This window comes from Bufo gargarizans, chromosome 7 (assembly GCF_014858855.1).
Source record: "Bufo gargarizans isolate SCDJY-AF-19 chromosome 7, ASM1485885v1, whole genome shotgun sequence".
Classification (NCBI taxonomy): domain Eukaryota; kingdom Metazoa; phylum Chordata; class Amphibia; order Anura; family Bufonidae; genus Bufo; species Bufo gargarizans.
This window is the reverse complement of record NC_058086.1, coordinates 29,901,548-29,928,726: the sequence shown is the minus strand read 5'-3', so window position 1 is coordinate 29,928,726 and position 27,179 is coordinate 29,901,548. Positions and strand designations below refer to the sequence as shown.

General features: G+C 44.7%; 1 protein-coding gene across 1 annotated transcript in view; it reads right to left on the bottom strand.

The window, feature by feature from the left end:
* AGBL4 (AGBL carboxypeptidase 4) overlaps positions 1-27,179 on the bottom strand; it is a 1,564,331-nt gene that overhangs the window by 510,673 nt on the left and 1,026,479 nt on the right. The window contains exon 6 of the mRNA XM_044302361.1: positions 2,658-2,697. Within this exon, the coding sequence (XP_044158296.1) occupies positions 2,658-2,697 (40 nt within the window). The remainder of the gene's footprint in view (positions 1-2,657; positions 2,698-27,179) is intronic.

Sequence of the window (27,179 nt, the reverse complement as noted above, 5' to 3'; positions counted from 1 at the left end):
GTTGATCGGTGGGAGTCCTACACCCGGGAACCCTGCCGATCAGCTGTTTGAGAAGGCAAGTGGTGCTCGCAGTAGCTCTGTGGCCTTATTTCAGTTTTTTCCTAGGCCAGTGACAGCACTTTCATCAGTTACATGGCCTAAATGCAGCTCAACCCCATTGAAGTGAATGGGGCTTAGCACAATACCTAGCACAAAGAAGGCTCAACAATTGATTGGGGGTGGTGCAGGGTGTCGGACTCCCATCGATCAAACACTGATGACCTTATTAGCTCTAAAGTTTTGGAAAAGTCTTCTAAACACATGGTCAGGACATACGTTACCTCCCCTACAGCACCATCTGCCTTGATAAAGCTAAAAATACCTCCCTCGCAGCATCCGATACCACCAAATAAATGTCGGAGGGCAGTGCAAAACATAGAAGATTACAAAATACCCATGACCGTCCCTTCCCTACTGGTAACAGTATTGTCCTCCGGCCACCAGTCCTTCAAAGGCAAAGGCAGTAACATTGTCCTCTGAATTCCGCCCTATTGACAGCAGTATTGCTCTCTGACCACCACTCCCTCACTGACAGTAGCATTGTCCCCTGACTACCCCTTCCCCACTGGCAGTAACATTTTCCCCTCCTAACTTCAGAACTGAAAAGACATTGCGAGACTAGCATTATCAATGCAGTCCCTGAACTCTTAGGTAAATAAGGACCTGTGATGATGTCATCATAGGTCCTTCAGGCTTTTTAGCCCACAGATGCTGCAGGGTTTACATCATCAGTGTAATTTCTGTTTAATCATGTCAAGAGGTCCCCTAACAGACAAGCGAACCAGGAGTCAACCAGAAGGGCAGATTACCAGTCCAGACCTGCGCCACATGGACCTCTTATGATTATGCCAGCATATGATGCTTCTGTGCGCGCACCACCACAGCCGCTCTTGAAGCTTGACTACTTAAAAAGAGTAGCTCTATCATATGGTATTGAAAAAGAACGTGCCATACTTTCTTTCCATGAATTCTGTATTATGAATCTGTGAGCAAAAATCTCCTTTTGTCTGCAATATAATTTTCTGTTGATGCTCTACAACATACGGTATGTAATCTGTAACATGGCCAGTGCCAATCCAAGCAATTAGAGATTGAATCTGATCGATTGCTTAGTGACTTCTCAACTTGCCTTTTGCACCAGTTTTGATAAATCTCCCCCCATTATTTTTGTCACCTGATCAAAATCTAAAAATTACTGGAATATGACACCCTCAGATGGCACAACGTCCTAAAACCAGGATTTACAAGGTAATATTTTTTTAAATGAAATATGCTTTTAATGGACGGGTTTTATGTGTAGACATGTTGCACAGCCCAGTTGGAAACTAAGATGATAGCACTTTTTTTTTTTTTTTAACTGAGCATTTTGGGTGAATATTCAATGTATTTACTGTATGTTTCAATGTTTTTAACATGTTTGTGTCATGGTGTCCAACAGATATGAACCAACAATAAACTAAAAATTAGCAACGATACATTGAGCTTTACAGGAAGACATTTTTGTAGACTAGACCCAGCACAGCTTCACTTATCAGCGGCTGCTATTGGTGCAACAGTTACAAGGGGAAAATAAACTGTAAAAGAATGAAATAATAATAATAATAATAATAATAATAATAATCCCCAATGATCTCTTCCAACTTTATGGGGCAAGGTTGAGAATTTTTTAAAAAAAGGAATACAAATTGTTAATAAGTTATGAAAAACCCTAACAACCTCAGTCAGCTATATCCAAAGCTTTTGCCCCAATACAATAACCTACTTTGCCATGTTATAATACTATAAATGCTAAATAAATAATTACAATTAATGATAAAATAAATGATTAATGATTAATAACATCAGGTACTAATATACATTCTAGTTAAGTTTTTTTTTTATATGATTAAGAAAAAAATAGCAAGACTTTAAAATGGTTCATTAAAATCTAAAATCACTTTAATAACCTAAAACCAAACTAAGATTGAAAGCACAAAACATGTTAGGTCCATAAATGGGTTTTTCAGGAAAATTAATGAACTATTCTTCAGATAAATATCAGAGGTGGGTTCATACTCTTCGAACCCTATAATTAGATGACTGAAGTTCTGTGGTTCTCTAGCAAGCACCGTGTCCTTTCCATTGTATTCCAGGCACAACTCCCTACATACCGTGCCTGGTATTTCAACTGAACACCATTCGCTTGAAAGGAATTGAGCTGCTCTGAAGGGTAAAACCCAGGCACAGCCACTATTAAGAGTACATGGTAAACAATGAAGGGGCCCTTGAGTCAGCTGATTGGTGAGGTCCTGATCGTCAGACCTCCACCGATCTGATATTTATGGCCTCTACTAAGGATTGGCCATCACTTTTCTAGCACTGGAAAACCTCCTAAAATAATGATCTTGTAATGGAGAGGAAGCTTTAAGAAAGAGTTTGTTCTTCATTTACAATCTGGTTCCCAAATAGATTGTTAAACAGGTGATCACATACGATTATTATATTGCATTATGGATAACATCAAATTCCAAGCCACCAACAGTAACTTGTCCATCCCTACGTGAATAATATTTCTTTGCTGCTTGTACTTTACCATAGAATGCAGATCATCATGTTCAATCTATTAGAAGGGTACTTACCGGGGCTGGTAATGGTAAGAAGTTCAAGTCTTCGTTGTTGCTGCAATAAAAATAAAATAAAAACATTACATCACGTGAATATGATCAGGATCTAAAGCTGGTACTAATGTCTACTAAGAAGCCATATTGTCCATCACAGTACAGTTAGACAATATCGAGGCTTACCCTCAGCTCACAAAGATTTCTGTTCTGTCCCTGACCGTAGTTACAGCTCCACACGTCGGCGCTGCAATGCACTTTGGCAGACACCGACAGGCTCAAGGACTGGCCCACCTTCTGTTCTACATACGTTTGCAGGGCTGGTACTGCCTTTTTGGCAAAGAAATGACGGCTTGGGACTCTCCACCTTGGCTCGGCACAAGCCATCAGTTCTCTGAAAGTTGCAAAGTACACTACTTGGAAAGAGAGGGACTGCAGCAACAGCAACTTGGCCAGGAGCACATTCAGCTTCTGCACCGTTGGATTAGTGCGCGCATACTGTTGTCTCTTGGCAATCGCTTTGGTGATAGATTGCTGACGGAATGACTGACAGAGTAGGAGGAGGAGCAGGAGCATCAGGACTAGCAGATGATGGGAATGATAGACAGCTCCCTTCGGCTGAGGTGGTGGAGCCTTGACTGCCTGAAATCGGGTGTATGCCACTGGGTGATGCAGCAGTTGCTGAGGCAGGCTGGATTACTACATCGGAGCCACAGTTCTCCCAGGCCACTTTATGGTGAATCTGCATATGTTGACGCCAACATTGGCACCCTGGCCATGCTTCACCTTCTGCCCACAGATTCTACAAAAGGCCATGTTCACCTCCTCTGATGGCTTAACTAAAAACTGCCACACTGCCGAGTAGGTGATTTTACCCCCAACACTCCGCACTGACTCACTGCTACCACCGCTGCTTCCGTGAACCCCTGCACCACTACTTTCCGAGCAGGTAGGCTCCTGAGAAGTGGGTGGTCTACCCCTGGCACGTTTGGCTCCCGACCTCCCACTGCTGCCACCCTGCTGAATCCCGGCCACGCTAGCAACTTGCTGCCTCCACCACTGCCTCATGGGCAAGCTGCCACCCTCTTCTCCCGATTGATGATGATGAAGCCACTAATTCACCTGGCTGATATCCTCCTCAATGGTCTCTGGCACCACATGTTGCTTTCATTTATACACTGAGCAGATGGCAGATCTTCCTTCCCTGGTCTGCGCTGGTTCAACTCTACTTCTCCAGCTCTGCTGAGTGAGGGAGCGTCTGCCAAGCGCAGGGACAGGGAGAAGTGCACACAGACCAGGCACTGTTATCAGCTGCTGGGGAGGACCTGGCTTTAATCATTTACTTACAGTCCCTGGCGATCAGTAATGTGACCTTGCAGGCAGCCTGCTTCTGCGTCCTCCGTCCTTCAACAGATAGACGGACCATGCCTAGCAACCCTATTTTAAAGGGGTTGTCTGGGTTCAGAACTGAACCCGGACATACCCTTATTTTCACCCCGGCAGCATCCCTGAGCCTAGCATAGGAGCATCTCATGCTTCGATGCGCTCCCGTGCCCTGCGCTAGATCGCGCAGTGTACTGGCTCTTTTGTTTTCAATAACACACTGCCGGGTGGTAACTTCCGCCCGGCAGTGTGTTTGGTGACGTCACCGACTCTGAGGGGCGGGCTTTAGCTCTGCCCTAGCCGTTTTACTGGCTAGGGCAGAGCTAAATCCCGCCCATCAGTGCCGGTGACGTCACCAGGGTTCCTGTCAGCCCCATGGAGAGCCCCGATACGTCACCGAAACTCCTAAAAATGCCTTTGACCTGAGCAATTTAGCGCAGGGCAAGGGAGAGCATCAGAGCACGAACTGCTCCGATGCTCATGTCAGGGGGGCTGCCGGGGTGAAAATGGAGGGATGTCCGGGTTCATCTCTGAACCCGGACAACCCCTTTAAGCACAGGTAAAAGTAGGCAGTACAGGGAACAAAACTGTGGAATTAAGGGGTAATTGAATACACAGTGAAAAGTTGAAATAGGGCCACCAAGGAGATATTAATCACCACAATCCAATACTCCAAAAAAATAAAAAAAATACGACAGTTATCCTTTATGGTGAGTTAAATTATTTTTTTATTTTCTTAACCCTTCCAGCGCTATTGTACTAAGCATTCTGTTTTAAGAATGCTATTATTTTCCCTTATACCCATGTTATAAGGGAAAATAATAAAAATCTACACAACACCAAACCCAAACCCCGAACTTCTGTGAAGAAGTCCGGGTTCGAGTCTGGGTACTAAACATGCCGATTTTTCTCACGCGCGTGCAAAATGCATTACAATGTTTTGCACTCGCGCGGAAAAATCGCGCATTTTCCAGCGACGCACCCGCATCTTATCCGGGCCAAAAACATCACGCCCATGTGAAAGAGGCCTAAATCCTTTATTTCCAACAGGTTAAAAGCAGGTTGAAAATCTCCCAGATGAGTGACTTTTAGAGGGATTCAACATTTTCAATACATTTTTTACAAACCTTTTTTGGTTATTTTTTTGCCATGTCAAAACTTATGTACTTATAGACTTTTTTCCTGAACTTTTTCAGATTTTATACTGGCCATTGAGAGCAGTTTTCATCAGTAATTCTTTATAATGCTTTGTAAAATATAAACACAATACAAAGTGCGGCGTCTTTTATATATATACATATCAGTCCCTAAGATAATACTCACATTCTCAGATTTTTAGCATTGGTTTTCTTACACAGCGATCAGATCTTCATTCGAATGCAAGGTCTTGTATGAAAATGTGCATATTTATGTGCTTAACAGCAGAAATTAATGCACCTGCTACTGGCACAAATGAGTTATATTTTTCATTTTAAATTGGACTGTCCCGATAAATAATGCACAATTCCTCTTGCCACCATTTTTTTTCTTATGTGCAATCTGTTATTATTTATTAGGAAAGTGCAATAAAAATAGGCAGATGGGAGAAGCCATTTTGTATGTGCAATTGAGCTTGTAAAAAATGAAATCTTGCATGTATTTAGCTTTCCATTTTCAAACTGTGAGAAGCCATTCTGAGGAGCACCCCTTTAAATTCTTACATACAAAATACATTGTACTCACTGTTTTTCCTCACTATTCTAAGCAATTCTAAAGCAACCAATAGACTTTGCCGCCATCTTTTAAGTGAAGAATTCTGGGCCATGTTATTAAAAAAACGCTTTCTATTGTACCCACTGATCCATCTTTCTGTGAAATGTATGGGACATTCAAAGACTGCACCAAGGATATCCCCCAGCAGATGTGTCCCGAATTGTCAGCCCCTGGCAGGAGCTCGCTGCACATACTTATATGAGGAAGGCTGTCAAACATTGAGTCACTCCACCCGCTTGATCACATCTCCATTTGTGGATCCAACAGGCTGTGTCCGGCACAAAGCAGCCTGCTTGATCTCATGGACCCATCACTGACGGATCCTCTACTTCTCAACTGCAATGGGGTCCGGTGGTGATCTGGCTGATTTTCGTAAAAAAAATGCTAGGTTTCTGGCGGAAGAAAACTGTTGCATGTCCAGCCAAAACTCGCAGTTTTGGGAAATCGGTCGGATCACCCCCATACCTCAATGTGGTCAATGGGGATCTGGCTGTGAAGTAGAGGATCTGGCAGACTGCTCTGTGCTGGAATAGCCTGCCGGATCCACAAACGGAGATGTGAATGATACTGAATCCCTGAATATCGCTCAGCTCAGCTCCTTCTGCTCAATGTGGTACCTCTTCAACTTTTTGGCACTGCCTGGTTTATCAGTCAGGATAGCTCTTTGAGATACGTTGCTGTAGATTTCTAATCATCTGAATGAGTGAACCAAATAACTAAATCAGCTCTGCTGTGTGCACTACATGGCCCAACAGGCGGGTTTAAGCATTCCTTCCAGACAGTCTGGGCTGCTCGCTCAGTAGAAGAGACCGCTGCATTAACATTCGACAATCCCCTTCACAGTAGGAGGATGTATCTATAGTGATCCCTCGTCCCCATACAGAATCGTCGTTTCTGGGCAGCAGATCGCTGTTGAGACCGCACGATCTGCTGCCCAGGAACGATGATATGTGGTGCCTGCACAAACAACAGGATCACGGCACATTTGAGGATGATCGGCGGCACATTTGAACAAGCGTTCACAGGAATGTGGCCGATTATTGGTACTTGTAAATCCATCTTAACAGTTTTCCTGTAGATAAGCTCAGCTCATTCTCAGTTTTAACAATTCCCTCGCTGCAGTCATTTCAGCCATTTCTTCATTCTTGTAAAGAATTTTAATAAAGAAATGTGGAAGAAGAAGAAGAAAAAAAAGCTCCCCGAAGCGCAGATTGCAATTCTTAATATGATCTGATTAAGTGAGTCTGGAATCTGATTTCCAAGGTATAAAAGCACCTTAGGAAATTTCTGAAATCTTGCTCCATTTATTAAACCTAATGACAGAAGAGCCGCTTCTGAGCTTTGTTATTTAGCCCGCGCCTTTTACGTCGCACGCTGTTGTACGTGTTGCTTTATTAGGCAGAATTTTGCTTTCATTTATGCTATAGATCATATGGTGATGGGTTAGATATGAATTAGGATCATTGCTTTAGTGCAGATTTCACAGCTGCTCCATGCAAGGTGACAAAAGCGATCAGAAATCACGGTTCCACACTCCTGAGCATCATTTTACAATTTAAATCTAGATACATAGATGAGTAATTCTGCATATACTTTGCTTTTACTTGAACTGATGTGCAGTTACTCAAGGCGCAGCTGTGCTCGAAATTCTGATGGTTTCCTTTTACCTGCTGCAGAGTTTCAGGTGGGTTCACACTAGGGTTATGGAGTCCGTTATGGAAACATGGTTATAACGGAACATAACGGAATCCATAGGACGGAACGGTGAATCCGTTTTGCTGCCCATAGACTTGCATTATGACGGAATGCAAAACGGACGCCTTTAAAAGGCATTCCGTTTGCTCTCCGTCCTAATAGAAGTCTATGGGGAATCAAAACGGATCAGTCTGGTTCCCGTTATGCATTGTTACAATGGATCCTCAAAAAAAATAAACGGATGCCATATGGACATCATCGTTTTCTTTTGCGGATCCGCAATTTGTGGACCGCAAAACACAAGGTCGGGTGAATCTAGCCTTATTTTGTTGACTCACAACTCACTCTAAGGCCCCTTTCACACGGGCGAGTATTCCGCGCGGATGCGATGCGTGAGTTGAACGCATTGCACCCACACTGAATCCGGACCCATTCATTTCTATGGGGCTGTGCACATGAGCGGTGATTTTCACGCATCACTTGTGCGTTGTGTGAAAATCGCAGCATGCTCTATATTGTGCGTTTTCCATGCAACACAGGCCCAATAGAAGTGAATGGGGCTGCGTGAAAATCGCAAGCATCCGCAAGCAAGTGTGGATGCGGTGCGATTTTCACACACGGTTGCTAGGAGACGATCGGGATGGAGACCCGATCATTATTATTTTCCCTTATAACATGGTTATAAGGGAAAATAATAGCATTCTGAATACAGAATGCATAGTAAAATAGCGCTGGAGGGGTTAAAAAAAATATATATAATTTAACTCACCTTAATCCACTTGCTTGCACAGCCGGCATCTCTTCTGTCTTCTTCTGTGCTGTGTGCAGGAAAAGGACCTATGGTGACATCACTCCGGTCATCACATGATCCATCACCATGGTAAAAGATCATGTGATGGATCATGTGATGACCGGAGTGATGTCACCACAGGTCCTGTTCCTGCACACAGCACAGAAGAAGACAGAAGAGATGCCGGCTGTGCAAGCAAGTGGATTAAGGTGAGTTAAATTATATATTTTTTTAACCCCTCCAGCGCTATTGTACTATGCAGTCTGTATTCAGAATGCTATTATTTTCCCTTATAACCATGTTATAAGGGGAAATAATACAATCTACACAACCCCAATCTCAAACCTGAATTTCTGTTAAAAAGGTTTGGCTACCAAACATGCCGATTTTTCTCACGCGCGTGCAAAACGCATTACAATGTTTCGCACTCGCGCAGAAAAATTGCGCATTTTCCCGCAACACACTCGCCTCTTATCTGGGCCAAAAATATGACGCCCGTGTGAAAGAGGCCTAACTGAGCTAGGGCGGATCCAAGAGTTACACCCAAGCTTCTTATAGGGGTGTGCCGGAGTTCATTAACTCTGTCACTTCCAGCCATAACCATACTGGGTACACAGACCATAAAATGACATAAAACTGCGAGACAAGCATTAAACAGCAAACAATTAGCAAGTACCACCAGCTCTGGGGGTACTACATTTGTGTGTTTTCTGCGCTTCTGTATGTGTTTCCTAATTTATTCCCACTGTCCAAAAATATAACAATGGGTTAAATGTCCTTCTATGACATTTTCCCAAATGTGTAAGTCATTGAAAAATAAAGCTGACCATACATGTTCAACAGACACCCCTATACACATGCCTGTTCGGTTCAGGCAGAGCATGCATGTGTTGTCAGTGGGGAGAGAGTTGCGGTGAGACAGTTCTGGTGGCGGCTCATCTACCCGGGAGAACAAAAGGATCCGGTAAAAGAATTCAGTTTGCCTGATCCTTCTCTTCACCTACATCATCTGTCTGGGAGCTCCACATGTATATTATATTAGAAGCTTACTAGTCTTCATCTCCTTCCCTGATTGAAGTCACAAACTGAGCATACAGCAGATTTCATAAATTTAGGATATCAGTTATTTACAGCATGAGGATCATTCGAGATAAGGAATGTAATTAGGGTTCGTGCTGAACTTTAGGATTTTTGGACCCCAGACCCAAACCCAAACTTTTCAGTAAAAGTTTGGGTTCGGTGTTTAGCGAGTTAATGGTGCTTTTTAAAAGGCTGCAGAGCAGCCAATCAACAAGTGTCTAACTTGTGTGCCCTTAAAAGCCATAACAGCCATGCCTACTAATGGCATGGCTGTGATTGGCCAGTGCAGCATGTGACCCAGCCTCTATATAAGCTGGAGTCACGTAGCACCGCACGTCACTCTGCTGTTACTAGTGTAGGGAGAGGATGCTGCTGCTGTGAGGGAGAGAATAGCAAATAATCTTTCATCAGAAGTTCTGGTTAAATCAGCGATCTACATTAGGGTTGAGCGAACCCGAACTGTAAAGTTCGGTTCGTCCCGAACTTTAGGATTTTTGGACCCCGGACCCGAACCCAAACTTTTCAGTAGAAGTTCGGTGTTCGGCGAGTTATTGGCACTTTTTGAAAGGCTGCAGAGCAGCCAATGAACAAGCGTTTAACTCGTGTGCCTTTAGAAGCCATCACAGCCTTGCCTACTAATGGCATGGCTATGATTGGTCAGTGCAGCATGTGACCCAGCCTCTATATCAGCTGGAGTCACGTAGTGCTGCACGTCACTCTGCTGTTACTAGTGTAGGGAGAGGATGCTGCTGCTGTGAGGGAGAGAATAGGAAAGAATCAGTTATCAGAAGTGCTTGTTAACTCAGCGATCTACAACGATTTCGTTGTGTGGGTGCAGTAAACAATTTTTATTACCTTGCCCTGAGCCCAGTGACACAGAAAAATAACTATCCGTCTGTTAGTTAGGTGGGCGTCGGCGGCCATTTTATGCAAGTTCAGTGCACCAGCCCTGCATCTGTGCATTTGTGACAGTCAAGTACAAGCTTGAAATAATGCAATTATATTCTGGGTTTAAAAAAAATCACCCATTTTTGGCAATACCCTACATGTGGGGCCTTTGCTGCATTTGTCACAGTGAAATACAAGCTTAAATTATACTGCAATTTTTGGCTGTGATATACCCCTGCTTTACCTAGTGGACAAGGAAATCCATTTAACTAATTTGTCTGTTACATTCTTGGGTGACATTTTTCAATTTTTCCCGTGAATAAACCCCTGCTCTGCATAGGTGACAGAAACCTAAATTTCAAAAAATCATCTGTTACATTCTCAGGTGACATTTCACCATTTTTGCACTATACAAACCCCTCCTCTGCATAGGTGACGGACCTAATTTTTGTAAAATCGTCTGTTCAATTGGTGGGTGATATGAACACAGTTTTGCCATGAATAAACCCCTGCTCTACATAGTTGACATGGCCCGAAATTAAAAAAAATAGTCTGTTCCATTGGTGGGTGACATTAACCCATTTTGCCGATGAAAACCCCCTGCTCTGCATAGGTGACAGAGATTTAAATTTCTAAAATTCGTCTTTAATTGGCCCTTCTGCTTTAATAACTTGTCCCACATTTCAACTTGATCACATTGCAGCCATTGGCCTCCCTTGGATGTGGTCTCCCTTTCTCACACTCCCTCTCGACGCTAACCGTGATCAACATGGTAGGCGGGTCCCGAACTCAAACTTTTTTGTGATGTTCGGCCGAACCCGTCGAACCCGAACATCCAGGTGTCCGCTCAACTCTAAATGTAATGTATTTACAGAGGGAGTCTAGCTTTAGTTCTATAGATAAACTGCAAAGTAGTATTTAGACACCCATTGTAGCAGTTTCTTACTGTAAATGGAATTTTTGTTATTTCCATTGGATGGGCACAGCAACTGTAAAATACTGCTGGGCACCGGTTACAATGGAGAGGATCAGAATATTTTCAAGACTCACATAGCGGTGAACAGAGGGAGGCTGCACTTGTGCAGCTGCACTCTGTTCACTTTCGGGGGCACCTTCTGCTGTTTACACTGCTACCCACATTCTGACTCTTGAATGATGAGGCATGGGTCTTTTTTTCCACTCTTGCATTTTATATGAGGTCTATAAATGAAAAATCACAGGTTTGGTACACAGATTATTAAATAGTAGCACAATTACAAGTGTTTTTTTTCTGTAATTTACAGACAGAGGCGCAATTAAACGTCCCACCCACCAAACACACTGCACACTGATATTGACAATTTACAATGTTAATAATGTAATTATTGCGGTAAAATGTGTCTAATGTAACCACACGGTATTCTTCAATAAAATGCATTTGCCGTAACTGCATGGTATCTTTAAATAATACAATATATAAAGGTCTCCCGCGACGACAGAGCAGCAGATTGTCAGGAGGAATCGCTCTTTCCCGACAATCACCTGCTTGCTGGCGAAGGAGACCGCTGCATTTACATGCAGCAATCTCCTCCAGAGTATGGGGAGGAGAGATCACCACAACCATCGCTCTTCCCTATACTGACTCGTTGTTTAAGCAGCACAATTTACTGCCGGCAAATAACAATTTTGAGTGTGCACAAACGATCGGATTACCCGATGAATGAGCGTTTTGTTTCTTCAAAGAGTAATCGGCAATACATTTAGACTGTCAGATAATCGCTAATGAGCGTTCATATGAAATCTTGCTAGCGATTATCTTTAGGATTCTCAATCCTTTACTGAATTGCAACAAATTACAAAGAGAAAGAACTGTTTTTTTGTTTTTGTTTTTATTTATTACTCAGCGTTTGCAGGTAAATGTATGCATCCTGGAGGTCTGGCAATAAGCCTATGAACTTTAGAAACTTCACAAAAAAGGGCTGGCTGGCCATTTACAGAAAAGAATGTGGTTTCTGCAGGATTTTGTAATGCAGACCTTGCCAGTCCCTCACTCTTTATGCTCTGCCTGTTAAAACCCTATATCTACCTAATTATATCACTATACTCTCCCTATCACACCTAAATTACTGGTTTGTATCTGTAATTACTCTTTGGCAGACACAGCCAAAACACACGCTTTCAGATCGCAGGCTGCACGCAGAATGATGTTTTGCTCGTTCCAAGCAAAAGACCCTGCCAACATCTCGCCCCCTGATTGGGTGATCTGTCTGTCTGTCAGCCTCTAAGCCAATCGTAGCAAATCCTCCCCTCTCCCTCCCAGGTCCATGTGATCCTCCATCTTCATTCGTCCTGTCATTTTCCCTGCCAATTTTCATTGTAAGTAAGGTAACGGCCAAAGGGTGAGAGAGGCGCTCATAGGGTAAGTAAATCGAGGTACAACAGCTTCCTTCAAAGAGCTGGTGGATACGATAGACTCACCTGTTTTGGTTGCACCGGAGTTAAGTGCAACCATATTGCAGGTGGGCTGTGAGGTATAAAAGGCGCAGGTCGGTGCTGCCAGATGCGTCAAGAGACCCCTTGGGGCGAAGGCCAGGTCGCCATTCGGGTATATATAGGAAAACGTATCTTAGCCTGTCACTATAGAGTGATCAAGCTGGTAGACGATCATAAGGCGCATTCCCACAACCCGGTACAGGATACAACAAAGCTTATTTTGAGACAACGCGTTTCGGGGTCTCGACGGCCCCTTTATCAAGTCTACAAGGAACATAGATAATAGGAAAAGTACAATAAAAAATAAAAAGATATATATATTTACGTTTCAAAGTTGTATATGGAATTTGGTATAAATAGATATATACATATATATGTACGTTTAAGAGTCATGTATGGAATTTAATATATAGTTATATATTTGCATGAATGAATATATAAATATCGATAAAACAGGGGAAAACACACTCCATTGAGTGGGCGAGTGCATCAATAATTATAAGAATATATAAAAAGAAGGAAATAAATAAATTATAATTAAAATACATAAATAAATAATAAATAATAATAAAATATTCAAATACTTGGTTGGGTGAGTACATGTCTCATTAGTATTGATTCATTAGTACATGTGAAAATATCGTATATATATAATTAGCTGACGTATATTATTGGTAAGACTGGCATATGTTGACACATATTGGCAGGAAATATTTACGTATTTAAAAATACCTGTGTCACCCTAATTTTATGTGCAGCTGGGTGTATACTGCCTGGTTTCTTCTAAAAAAGCCGCATGTCCATACCTGTGCGGTCATGTGAAACAAGAGGGGGGGGGGGGGTTCATTTAAAACATTGGCTAAAACAGACCAACAAGTGAATATACATTTTGACCCTTTGACCAGGGCCGTCTTTAATATTGATTGGACCCTGGGCAAAAATTTACTTGGGCCCCCTGGATCCCGCCTTCCCACACCTTAGCAGGCAATCACGCCTCCACCACAACACACACACAAAAAATCCACACATCTGGTAGAGTACAGTGAATGACTGTAAATATTTTCAGTTCTGAAGACTCCACCCACAGTATACAGGCCCCCCCACAGTATACAGCCCCCCCACAGTATACACCCTCCCACAGTATACAGCCCCCCCCCACAGTATACAGGCCCCACACAGTATACAGCCCCACACAGTATACAGCCCCCACAGTATACAGGCCCCCCACAGTATACAGGCCCCCCACACTATACAGCCCCCCCACAGTATACAGGCCCCCCACACTATACAGCCCCCCCCCCACAGTATACAGGCCCCCCCTCAGTATACAGGCCCTCCACAGTATACAGGCCCCCCACAGTATACAAACCCCCACAGTATACAGGCCCACACAGTATACAGCCCCCCCCCACAGTATACAGCCCCCCCCACATTATACAGGCCCCCCACAGTATACAGCCCCCCCACAGTATACAGCCCCCCCACAGTATACAGCCCCCTCCCCACAGTATACAGGCCCCCTTACAGTATACAGACCCCCACAGTATACAGCCCCACACAGTATACAGGCCCCCACAGTATACAGGCCCCCCACAGTATACAATCCCACACAGTATACAGTCCCACACAGTATACAGTCCTACACAGTATACAGGCCCCCACACAGTATACAGCACCCTACTATACAGTAGTTTACAGTATATTAGCATAACAGCCCATGTCACCTTTTTCTGATGCAATCTTCACAAAAAAATCTCCAAACTTCTACTGCATCACTCCTGTTAGGACCTGTGATGACCTCATAGCCATTTGACCAGTAATATTGCTAGGTTACTGGTCACATGGTGATGATGTCATCTAAGGTCCTAGATCACATTCACAGCTCTAACAGTACGATGCCTGGACTCAGTGCCGGCAGGCATGGCAGCACCCCCTGTGTAGCTGACAGCCTGACACCCGGGGCAGTGGCTAGCAGGGCCCGGGGCAGCTGCCCCTTTTGCCCCTTGGTAAAGACGGCCCTGCCTTTGACCCTATTTCTCCTCTTTTCTCTCCTTTCCCTCTTCTCCCTCCTCATTTCCTCTTTCTTTCTCTCCCTTCCTCCTCCTCTCCTCCCCTTTCTTTCCCCTCCTTTCCTCCAGTATCTATCTCCTCTCTCTCATATATATATATATATAATTTTCATTGTAAAACGGTTCAGACTCCATTTTTGAGGGATGGTCAAAAATTTGGATTCATTTGGAAGGCTGATTTGTGTGAAATTCATAAATTATTTTCGAATCTATTCACTCATCTCTACCTTCAAAGTATGCTACTATATTGGAATACGTCGGCCATTGACTCCTATATTTTTTTTTTCTCTTTTTTTTTTTTTACTTTTCCCCTCTGTATAGACAAGCATTGTAGACTATGCTTTCCTGTACAGAGAAAAAAAAATGGCAGTGCCATAGTGGCTCATACGTTGGATGCATGGAGTCCTATGGACACGATTAGCATGCACGCCAAATGTGTATAAAAAGATGTGAACTGAGCCTTAGTTGAATTCAATTTTCTGAACGTAGACAACAGCCTGGACTCAGAGGACTTTACAAAAACTTTATTTTCAATAATGAAATGGATATGTCTAACTGTCAGGGTGGTAAGAGTTTAGAGGGGAACATCAAGGACCTACAAATGACAGTCCCACCTAATGTGCCGCCCGAGCCTGTGAGAACCTGCTCTTGTAACGTTTTCGGGAATCAAAGTGAATGTCACTCTGATGTTTTTTTCCTTCATGAAAAGAGCTGAATAAGCAACAAAAGAGACAGACAGGGAACTAACTGGTTTTTAAACTGTGAGCGTCTAAAGTGTGTGCCAAACTAAAGAACACATTGCTTCTTTATCAAGCGGCAAACTACAACTAGAAAGAAATAAAAGAATCATTGACCAATTAGGGGGAATTTTTCAACAATATCAACAATATTAACGTGCACGTTGTTAGGCTGTAAATATATACAATTAAAGGGGTTTTCTGGGACTTTAGGATAGGTTATCAATAGAGGTGAGCGAAGTATTCCAAAAAATGTATTCGGCTGCTTCTCTAAATTTTACAAAACAATTTGCTTTGTGACAAATTACTTTGTCACGAAGCGCATTTCTTTGTAAGTAGTGGGTGGAATGACAGGGAGTGGCGATTGCCGCTACAGGGTTGACGACGCATAGTGCAATGAAGAGGAAGCATTGCTTGTATGGAGCCCTGGCTCTTCTTCAAAAAGCTGATTGGCGGGGATGCCGAGTGTAAGACCCCGCTGATTATAAAATGATGAACTACCATGAGGATAGATCATCAATATAAAACCCCTGCACAACCCCTTTAATATATCAATATCTATCAACACCATACTTTTCATAGTGGCTGTGCCTGGTATTGCAGCTCATTGAAACCATGTCCCATTTAAGTGAATGGGGCCGAGATGCTGCCCACTTTACTGGGATAAGGATGTAGCGATACCAGGCACAGCCACTATGAAAAGTATGAAGCTAAGCATGGTAAATATACAAAGGGGACCCAGCTTGCTGGAACACCTTTACTTTTCAATCAGCTGATCATCAGGAGTTGATGGGTGTCAGACCCACACCAATCTGATATTGATGTCCTATCGTAATGATAGGCCATTAATATTCTAGCCCTGGAAAACCCCTTGAAATAGTTCTTGCCCCCACTGTTGTATGTAACTGTATTTTTAGACAGTAACTAGCATAAAGTAACTCGGCGGTCACTTTTGAGTTTTGGCATAAATGGCGTTACTACTAAGCAAGCAAATGGCCACCAGTCCATAGAGATCAATGGCGGTCATGTGCGACATATTGAAGGAGTCTTCCAGAGGTACAATAATGATGACCTATCCTTTGAATAGCAAAGTAATAATGGTTAAGAGCAGCACACACGGACCTTATCGACACTACCGGAATGCAACAGCCTATCCACGACCGCAGATCCTCAGAGGTCCACAGATCAGCAATCAAACATGTAGCCGAAACGTTGCACTTTATTGCTCTTTTTGTACGCATTTATGGGTGTATGATGAATAAAATCATCTGGAGATGCTGCTGTCACCTGTTGTTTGATTGCTATCCTTAGGATAGGTCATCAATATCAGATCAGTAGGAATCTGACTCTCAGCATCCCCTGTTCAGCTGTTTGAAGAGGCAGCGCCACTCCAGTGCTGGGGCCTCATCCTAAGCCATGACCTAGGTTGCAATACCAAAAACAGCCAATGTGAGGCGCTTTGCTTGGTATGCAGCAAGGAGGCCACAGCATTCATCTAAGTGATGTGTCCCTTTCAAACAGCTGACCAGTGGAGGGTCCCCACCAATCTGATATGGATTACCTAGCCTGAGGGTACATCATCAATATCGTACTCCTGAAGTATCCCTGTAGATCTATGGTTTCCACAAACATGGACATTTTCAATGTTTCTCATGCTGCCGTCAATTTCAGAAACCTCATTATATTTCCAACTCGGAAACTTTCTCTGATATATATTTTTCATGCAAAGCATTGCAGTCTTGTTTTGGCATTCCACCAGTTAACGTTTCATCTGTATGACGGGGCATCTACTCGCGCATCCCGTATCATTTCCTATGACTGCACATCCATCTAGCCCCTAAAACTGCCCACTGCTTGGAATCCCCGGGCATGCATATATCAGAGGAAAAAGCTGTGAGCGGTTTGTTTTATGAGCGAATCCACATCTCTTTCTGCGAGTTACAAAAACACAGCCAGCCTGCGTTATTAATGTTTACTTGGGTATTAAATATATTGTGCTCAGGGGAGCTATATGTTACCATACAGCTGTTACAAAACACTTCCACCTCTGTATTAGACGCCAAAAATGGAACAGGCAGAAATCATTACAGCTTCTGCCTTTCAATTATTTTAATACAGGGTCACCTTGGTGGTGTCGCAATGCAGTATATAAAGATTGAGGGAGGATTGCGGTAGCCAATGTGTCAGTGTGTCTGCCAGTGAAGTCCCTTGCTCTCAAAATTGTAACCTGCCAAAAGGGAATTCAGACTGGTCCACAACTGAGGACTCGAGAAGATGGTACTGTGTTAAAGTGTATAACGTACATCTCGTATTCCACATTGCCTGCAGGCTCTTGGAATGAATGGATTTCGTTCTTTAAAAGGTCTCCAGATCCATTAAGTGGTAGCCATATGAAATGTGCAACCTGTGCAATTACAAGGGGTCAGGATAGAATTGGGCCCACTCCCGCCTTAAAGTGAATCTGTCACCAGGGACACCCCCAGGGTTGGACTGGTCCACCAGAGTATCATAGGCTCCTCCAGTCAGCCTAGGCTCTAATACAAAAAAAACAAAAATACATTTAGAGCTGCATTTGGAGCCAGTCAAAATGTAGATCACAGAAGTTTGCGAGCTGACAATGTCTCTCTCTTGATTCCCTTCCGTATGACTGTACTCTGGCACCTGTGGCTGTAGGTGTCCACTGTATGATGCAGGTTTCTAAGTTATGCCTCCCCTGAACTGAGGTGGTGGTGTCTTAACATGTTTCCCATCACCTTGCAGGCTCTCTAGAGTAGTGGTCCTCCTAGATGAGCTGTCTTTGAGGTCCTCATGGCCTGGAGAAGCGAGAGCAGGATAGCAGGCTCCCTCGCTCTCTACTTTCTCTCCTCCTAACTAGCTCTGACCTTCCCTTGCCAGGAAATCGATCAGCCCACTCTTACCAAGAGGGGGAGGAATGGGATGGTGAGTCCCATTCCTGTTGCCAGACACTGCCAACTGTTAATCATTGGTGTACAAGGTGTATAGCATGACATTGCATTACGTTGCATTGCAAACCATTTACGATTGTAGTACCCCCAGGTCTGGGGTATTTTACATGTGTAAGTAATAGTCAGGAAGAACAGTTGTTGACCAAGACAGATATCTTGGGCATATGGCTACCTTTCGATCGGACAGATGATGGAAGATTAAAATAATCACTATTTGTTTCCTGAAATCCCACCTCTGTAAATGTCGGTAAAGGTGGTCACTCAGACAAGAAGTCAAGCTGTTTCTATGCAATGCCAAGCTAGATACTCTTGATTTGAAAACTAAAATAATTTCTCATTCCAGAAAAAGCAATGCAAACTGCATATTTCTCCAGGTTCAAGAAGTTTAGATACAAACTGAATGGAGTCATTTGAGACTTAGGATAATAACTAACATCTATCGAAAAGCTGAAACCTATTTCTCAGTGCAAAGTGTGATAACCAATTCTGCCTGGAGAAAGCAATGCCACAGCTCAGGGACAAGTTGGCAAGTTATTATTGTATTGTGACACTGGATGTCAATCCATTAGATGGAATAAAACCATTTTAATCAATCATTGCTGACTTATGTCTGAACAGTGACCAATATATGAACAACAGTGAAACATTTGGGGATATCAGCCATTGCAAAATCCTCTGTTTTTCCTTCTTGCATGTTTCTTGTCATTCATGTCTTTTCATTGCAGGATTAGATTAGATAGATAGATAAATAGATAGATACTCCAAATTCATGGCCGTCTTTAATATTGATTGGACCCCGGGCAAAAATGTACTTGGGCCCCCTGGATCCCGCCTTCCCACACCTTAGCAGGCAATCACGCCTTCACCACAACACACACACAAAAAATCCACACATCTGGTAGAGTCCAGTGAATGACTGTAAATACTTCCAGTTCTGAAGACTCCAGCGGCTCAGGATCAGTGCTCTGGGCTCAGGCTGGAAGTGGGCACCGCTCTGCAGGAAGGAGACCAGGGCTCGGCTCACCCTAGTGTTACAGTGCACCCCAGCACCCCACAGTATGCAGTATAGCACCCTATAGTATACAGCAACCCACAGTATGCCGTATAACACCCCACACTATACAGTACCCCACAGTATATAGTAGAGCAGTATAGCAGCCCACAGTATACAGCACCTCACGGTATACATCACTGTATACAGCACCCCAAACTATACACGATACAGCCCCCCACACTATACAGTACAGCAGTATAGCACGCCCCCCCACACTATACAGCCCACCACACAGTATACAGACCACCACACAGTATACAGCCCACCACACAGTATACAACCCACCACACAGTATACAGACCACCACACAGTATACAGCCCACCACACAGTACACAGGACACCCCCCCCACAGTATACAGCCCACCACACAATATACAGCCCATTACACAATATATAGCCCACCACACAATATACAGCCCACCACACAGTACACAGGCCACCCCCCCCCACAGTATACAGCCCACCACACAATATACAGCCCATTACACAATATACAGCCCACCACACAATATACAGCCCACCACACAGTATACAGCCCACCACACAGTATACAGCCCACCATTATACAGTAGTTTACAGTATATTAACATAACAGCCCCTGTCACCTTTTTCTGATGTAATCTTTACACAAAAAAGCTCCATAGTTAACTTCAGTAGGACCTGTGGTGACCTCATAGCCATGTGACCAGTAATTGTTAGGTTACTGGTCACATGGTAATGATGTCATTAAGGTCCTAGAGCAAAACTCATTAAGGTCCTAGAATTAAGATCATTAACACAGTACGATCATGATGCCTGTGTAGCCGACAGCCTGACACCCGGGGCAGTAGCTAGCAGGGCTCAAGAGGCAGCTGCCTTGGGCCCCCCAGGAGCAACTGGGCCCAGGGCAGCTGCCCCTTTTGCCCCCTTGGTAAAGACGGCCCTGTCCAAATTCTAAAACACCTAAATATGTGGCCAAATAGAATAAATGCCAAGGGCCACTGCAGGAAATTTGATATTCTGCACAACCACACAGGGCTTTTATAAGAATCCATCAGGTCATAATAGGGTAAGTTATGATGTGTCCAAGTGTGAAGGGTGTCTTAACAGTATCCCCCAGAGCAGCAAAGTCTGAATGGCTGTAGTAGCAGGAAACTTTTCTGACTCCTATTCTCAGCCATGCAGATACTAAGTTCTCCTTTTTCTTCCTCTCTTCCCCCTCTTCTGTTGATCTTGCAGAGATCTGTTAGTCTCTGTGGCCCAAGAAAGCCACGGAGATCAGTTAGTTTCTGTGGCTTTCTTGAACCTGAGAAGAGGTAACACGTGGACCCTGCCTCCTCTCTCTCGAAACTCTGCCTAGAACTCAACAGCTAGGGGTAGATCTTAGATCACCACTAGAAATGAACGAATTTCTGAAAAATTTGGTTCGATTCAAATTTATTTGTGGCAAATCACATAAAAAACTGCTATTTCCTGGCTGCAGAGAGCCTTTATAGCGGTGTAGAACACTGTGCCTTGCAGTAACACGCATAGGGAGTCTGCTGTGGTAGTGAAACAATACTGTGAGTCCGTATGACATGTAGATGACAGGTGTTGCTCTTAGAATCAATGTACACTTCACTGAGGCCTCTTTCACACTTGCGTTGTCCGGATCCGGCGTGTACTCCACTTGCCGGAATTACACGCTGGATCCGGAAAAACGCAAGTAAACTGAAAGCATTTGAAGACGGATCCGTCTTCAAAATGCGTTCAGTGTTACTATGGCAGCCAGGACGCTATTAAAGTCCTGGTTGCCATAGTAGTAGTGGGGAGCAGGGGAGCAGTATACTTACCGTCCATGCGGCTCCCGGGGCGCTCCAGAATGACGTCAGAGCGCCCCATGCACATGGATGACGTGCCATGCGATCACGTGATCCATGCGCGTGGGGCGCCCTGACGTCACTCTGAAGCGCCCCGGGAGCCGCACGGACGGTAAGTATGCTGCTCCCCACTACACTTTACCATGGCTGCCAGGACTTTAGCGTCCCGGCAGCCATGGTAACCATTCAGAAAAAGCTAAACGTCAGATCCGGCAATGCGCCTAAACAACGTTTAGCTTAAGGCCGGATCCGGATCAATGCCTTTCAATGGGCATTCATTCTGGATCCGGCCTTGCGGCAAGTCTTCAGGATTTTTGGCCGGAGCAAAAAGCGCAGCATGCTGCGGTATTTTCTCCGGCCAAAAAACGTTCCGGTCCGGAACTGAAGACATCCTGATGCATCCTGAACGTATTTCTCTCCATTCAGAATGCATTAGGATAAAACTGATCAGGATTCTTCCGGCATAGAGCCCCGACGACGGAACTCTATGCCGGAAGACAAGAACGCAGGTGTGAAAGAGCCCTTATTTGGGCAGTTAGGGGCCAAAACTGACCAAATAGATCAAGTGTAAACTCAGCCTTACAGGTCGATGTTATAGAAGTAGAGCCCCCCTGACAGAGTGGAGAGGGTGTCAGCAGTAGGTTTGTGTTGATGCCACACTCGCGGCACTCCACATCCTGCCTCTTCTCCTCTTTCCTCCAATTTGTCCTCCACTCCACATTCCACCATGCCGTCGTTGCGTTAATCTGGCAAAAGGCAGGCTTTCGTGGCCCACTTAGCTTTGCCGGCATAGAAATATTGCATAATTTGCCACAGGGGGGCGACAGACAAAAATAACTCCTTAGACGAGAGAGTAGATGGATATTGCGATCGAACGCAATGGGACCCCTGGGTTTAAATGATAAAATAGATATGGGTGTATTCTTGTAAAAACCCGATCTCCCCGGGATATGTGCTACATGTGTAAGATAGTGTTTTTAAATTGCTGTTATGCCATTTGTCTTTCAGCTGTGACCGGGTTTGCTCTGACGCACAGAGGTAGGCGCCAACCAGGTGCAATACCTACTGGGTGCATGTAATTCCGCGTCACTAGCTGGCTGTTTTAAAAGACCAAGTGAATTGAGCACTTGATCACGGGCCAGAGGAAGCACTTAGGTGCGAAACGGCCGTCGCCCATTCAGCTGGTTACATATCTGTACTTGTTGTCCGCTGCCCACTGCCAATAAAAGAACTTTCGTATGAGCGCAAAAAAGGGGTGAGTGCCGTCCATTCTTTCTACATTTGCCTACTATGTTCACTTGATGTAACTTGCTTGTTACAAGTAGGACAGAGCACCACCAGCCAGCGCTTCGAGTCAATAGCACACTCACTCGACTTCACCCTCATTGACGCTGTCCGTGCTATTAAATTGAATAAGGGTTGTTACTGACTTTCTCTGCAGTGCCACTCCGCCTTTCTCTCCTTTAACATACCTTTATGTTGGACTTTGCTCACCAATTGTGCGTTGTAGGAGTAGAGCACGCAGATTATTAACCCCACATCACAGCATGGAAGTTATCACAGAGGAAGAACGTGTCGGTCTGTCTGCGGGCAGAGAAGGGGCGGACACTTACCTTACAGAATGTAACCAGAAAGACTATATAACTACCATGAGCACTAGGACACTAGAGATGAAAGTGTCACAATTTGCAGAAAAAGAGGTTCGCCTCTATTGGACCATCAGCTCTTTAAAATCATATCAGGAGAGCAGACGAGTCCCAAGAGGACTCAGAATATATAAGGATATGTCGCAATTCCAGGAGGATGCGGAGTTCGCTCTAGAGTGGCAAAATATGCATTTGCAGTTCTCATTAAAAATACAAGATATGGTGTTAAGAAGAAATGAAAAAGAATACCACTCCGATAAGTTGGAACTAGGGAAAGCAAAAGCGGAGCTGGCAACCCGCCTCACAGAAAAGCAATTCAGCGATTTTGAAAGACGCCTGGAGACCAAACTGATTAACACGCAAAGAGACATCAAGGAAAAGAAAAGGGACAAATTCCTGCTGGACAAACAGGACTTTGATGGGGATAAAGTGTTCAATTGGAATGCTAACAGTCGCATGAAGAAACGCAGGCAACCACGAAGGAGGAGCGACTACTGGACCACGGACTCGGACTCTAGTCACTTTGATGACACCGCAGCACAGACCCCCACCATGTCAGGTGGTACCCAGGGGACACCCCCCCCTTTGGGACACATATAAGAAGGGGGAGGGGCAAAGGGCAAAACATACAAAAAGCAAGGGTACAAAAGAAAACAGGTGTCCTGGAGGAATTAGGAGACCTACCAGCCCCTAGGAATGTGAAAAATCTGGTTATCAACCTGACTGGCTCCTCAACAGGGGGCTCAACTACAGCCTGGTGGAACAGTTTGACCCGGTCGGGTTTGAGGTTGATCTTTACAAGGCAGTCAGGAAGCTCACAAAAAACGTTTAGTAGGATTCCACCCACAAAAAAGGAAGCCAGGGAGGGGGAGGTACCAGTAGTGATAGGTCCTTTGGGTTTTAGCACCATGGCTAATTTCAATCCCACAGAGGTGGAATGCTTAGAATGGATGACGGGATCATCACTCAGCACCCCAACCTCAGTACTAGAGTGTGATGGAGGTGATTTTCGGGGAGGAGTTAGATCTACATTTAACCCCCCCCTTGTCCACTGGTAGTTCCATCGACGTGTTCCAACAAAAGGTCTTAGAAGGGGTGAAAGCGTTAGTATACCCCAGGGCAGCCAAAAACTTGGATGTTGGTGAAGAAAAGGCCCTTAAGTGGCTACAGTCACACATTGTAATAAAACCAGCGGACAAGGGGGGCAATGTGGTTCTTATGACAAAAGAGTACTATGTTACAGAGGCCCACCGACAGCTGTATAACAGGGAGGTCTATGAGGCCATACAAATAGACCCCACGCATCAGGTACAAGGCCTTCTGAGGAGATTGCTCCACAAGCATTGTGAAAAAGGTACTTTATCACAAAAAATGGCAGAAAAATTACTGCCACTCTTCCCTTCAAAACCGTCATGGTACTTTGTACCCAAGGTCCACAAGTCACTGACCCATCCCCTGGGCAGACCCATTGTGTCGGGGGTTGGGTCAGTGACTGAACCCCTGTCAAAATATGCGGACTGGCTACTTAGACCCATAGTGAGCAACATACCCTCATACGTCAGGGACACGTCGGATCTCCTCCAGACCTTAAGGTCTATCCCTTGGCAGGAGGGGTTCCGACTAGTGTCCTTAGACGTGGAAAGCCTGTATACGCGCATCCCCCAAGATGAAAGCATCAAGGTAGTCACTGACATTTTGTCCGAGATGGGCAAGAGTGAGAAGTTTACCAGTTTCATACATGATGCACTGGAATTTATTCTCAAACACAATGCCTTCAGATTTGGGGATGCGTGGTACATGCAAAAATTTGGTACCGCCATGGGGACGCCGGTATCATGCACATTTGCAAATCTATACCTAGCCAGATTTGAAGATAGATATGTGTACACAATCTCAAACCCCTTTGCTCGATATATCCATACTTATTTGAGATACATCGACGATATGCTCATCGTATGGACAGCGACGGAATTAGAGTTTTTGAGGTTTGTACAGTATCTTAACCAGGTAAACGATATGAATATGGTATTCACGCACAAATTTTGGGGGGGACCGTCTGGAGTTTCTGGACCTAGAGATCTCAGTGAGGGACGGCGAGTTGGTGACCGAGGGCTATCGTAAGCCTACGGCCACCAACTTGCTGTTACATTACTCCAGTTACCACGCTCCTAGTGTCCAGAGGGCGGTACCCTACGGCCAGGTTGTCCGTCTAAGACGGATTAATAAATTTGAGGCTGACTACCAACGTCAGGCCTTAGAATAAAAAAATAGATTACTGACCAGGGGGTACCCTCTTAGACTCCTGAATCAGGCCATGAAGAAGGCCGAACGTATAAAACCCCTTATTTGCCCTTCACCCACTGAAAATGTAGTTATGCAGAACATGGGTCCTGATGCTGCTGTACCTTTGTCTTCTCTTTCAAGTATGGACCCATGGCTTCTCTTATTAAGAGAGTCATCAAGGACAACGAGTCATTAAAAGAGATACATAACACGACACCTTTCAGGAGATGTCACACCTTGAGGGACAAGCTAGTCCGCAGCAGGTTCCGGGGAAAAAAAACCACCACATGGCTGGAAAGTTGGGGTCCGAAAGGTAACCGCAGGTGTGGACATTGTTCATGCTGTAGGTTCAACCCCCAATGGAATATCTTGAGATTTGGAGGGATCCAACACAAAGTCACCTCCCTCATTACCTGCAAGAGTAGGTACGTAGTGTACCTTATTAAATGCACTTGTGGTAGGTTTTATATAGGTAAAACTATCAGAGGTCTCCATGAAAGAATCAGGGAACATCTGAATTCCTTATCCACAGGAAAAGGCTGTATGCGATTAATCGATCATGTGAGGGAGGAGCATGCAGGTGACAGCTCGACACTTAGCTTTGCCGGCATAGAAATATTGCATAATTTGCCACAGGGGGGCGACAGACAAAAATAACTCCTTAGACGAGAGAGTAGATGGATATTGCGATCGAACGCAATGGGACCCCTGGGTTTAAATGATAAAATAGATATGGGTGTATTCTTGTAAAAACCCGATCTCCCCGGGATATGTGCTACATGTGTAAGATAGTGTTTTTAAATTGCTGTTATGCCATTTGTCTTTCAGCTGTGACCGGGTTTGCTCTGATGCACAGAGGTAGGCGCCAACCAGGTGCAATACCTACTGGGCGCATGTAATTCCGCGTCACTAGCTGGCTGTTTTAAAAGACCAGGTGAATTGAGCACTTGATCACGGGCCAGAGGAAGCACTTAGGTGCGAAACGGCCGTCGCCCATTCAGCTGGTTACATATCTGTACTTGTTGTCCGCTGCCCACTGCCAATAAAATAAGTTTCGTATCAGCGCAAAAAAGGGGTGAGTGCCGTCCATTCTTTCTACATTTGACTACTATTTCATGGCCCAAATTCTTGCCACAGGCACGCTAAACATTCAACACCCAGGTTACCTCACCTATCACCTGGCCTGGTCCCTATATCTAGAGAGTGCCCAGAGAGGATCTACGTGCCAGCCTCTTCATCACTGCTGTACGCCTGCCCAAGGTATCCTACAAACTGTGAGTACTAAAAGCAACCCTCGGTCTGTCTATTGAACCCCGTGACCTCACATTCGCTCACCCTGAAGGACTGGCGTACTGCAGATGCAGCAGTTGCTGTGGCAAGCAGGACCACCGCATCAGAGCCACGGTTCTCCCAGGCCAATTTATGGTGACGCTGCATATGTTGACGCAGGGCCATGGTGCCAACATTGGCACCCTGGCCACGCTTCACCTTTTGTGCCACAGATTCTAAAAATGGCTATGTTTACCTCCTTCGGCAGCTTAACAAAAAACTGCCACACTGCTTAGTAGGTGATTTTACCACCAACACTCCGTACTGACTGACTGCTACCGTGAACCCCTGCACCACTACTTCCCGGGAAGGTAGGCTCCTGCGAAGTGGGTGGTCTATCCTGGGCACATTTTTCTCCCGACCTCCCACTACTGACACCCTGCTGACACCTGGCCATGCTAGCGACTTGCTGGCTCCGCCACCCTCTTCTCTCCATGATGATGAAGCCCCTAATTCATGTGCGATCAGCTATGTCATCATCATCGAGTACTGTCTGCACGTCACTGATGTCCTCCTCAACGGTCTCTGGGTCAGGAACCTAACTGCTAACAACCCTAGCT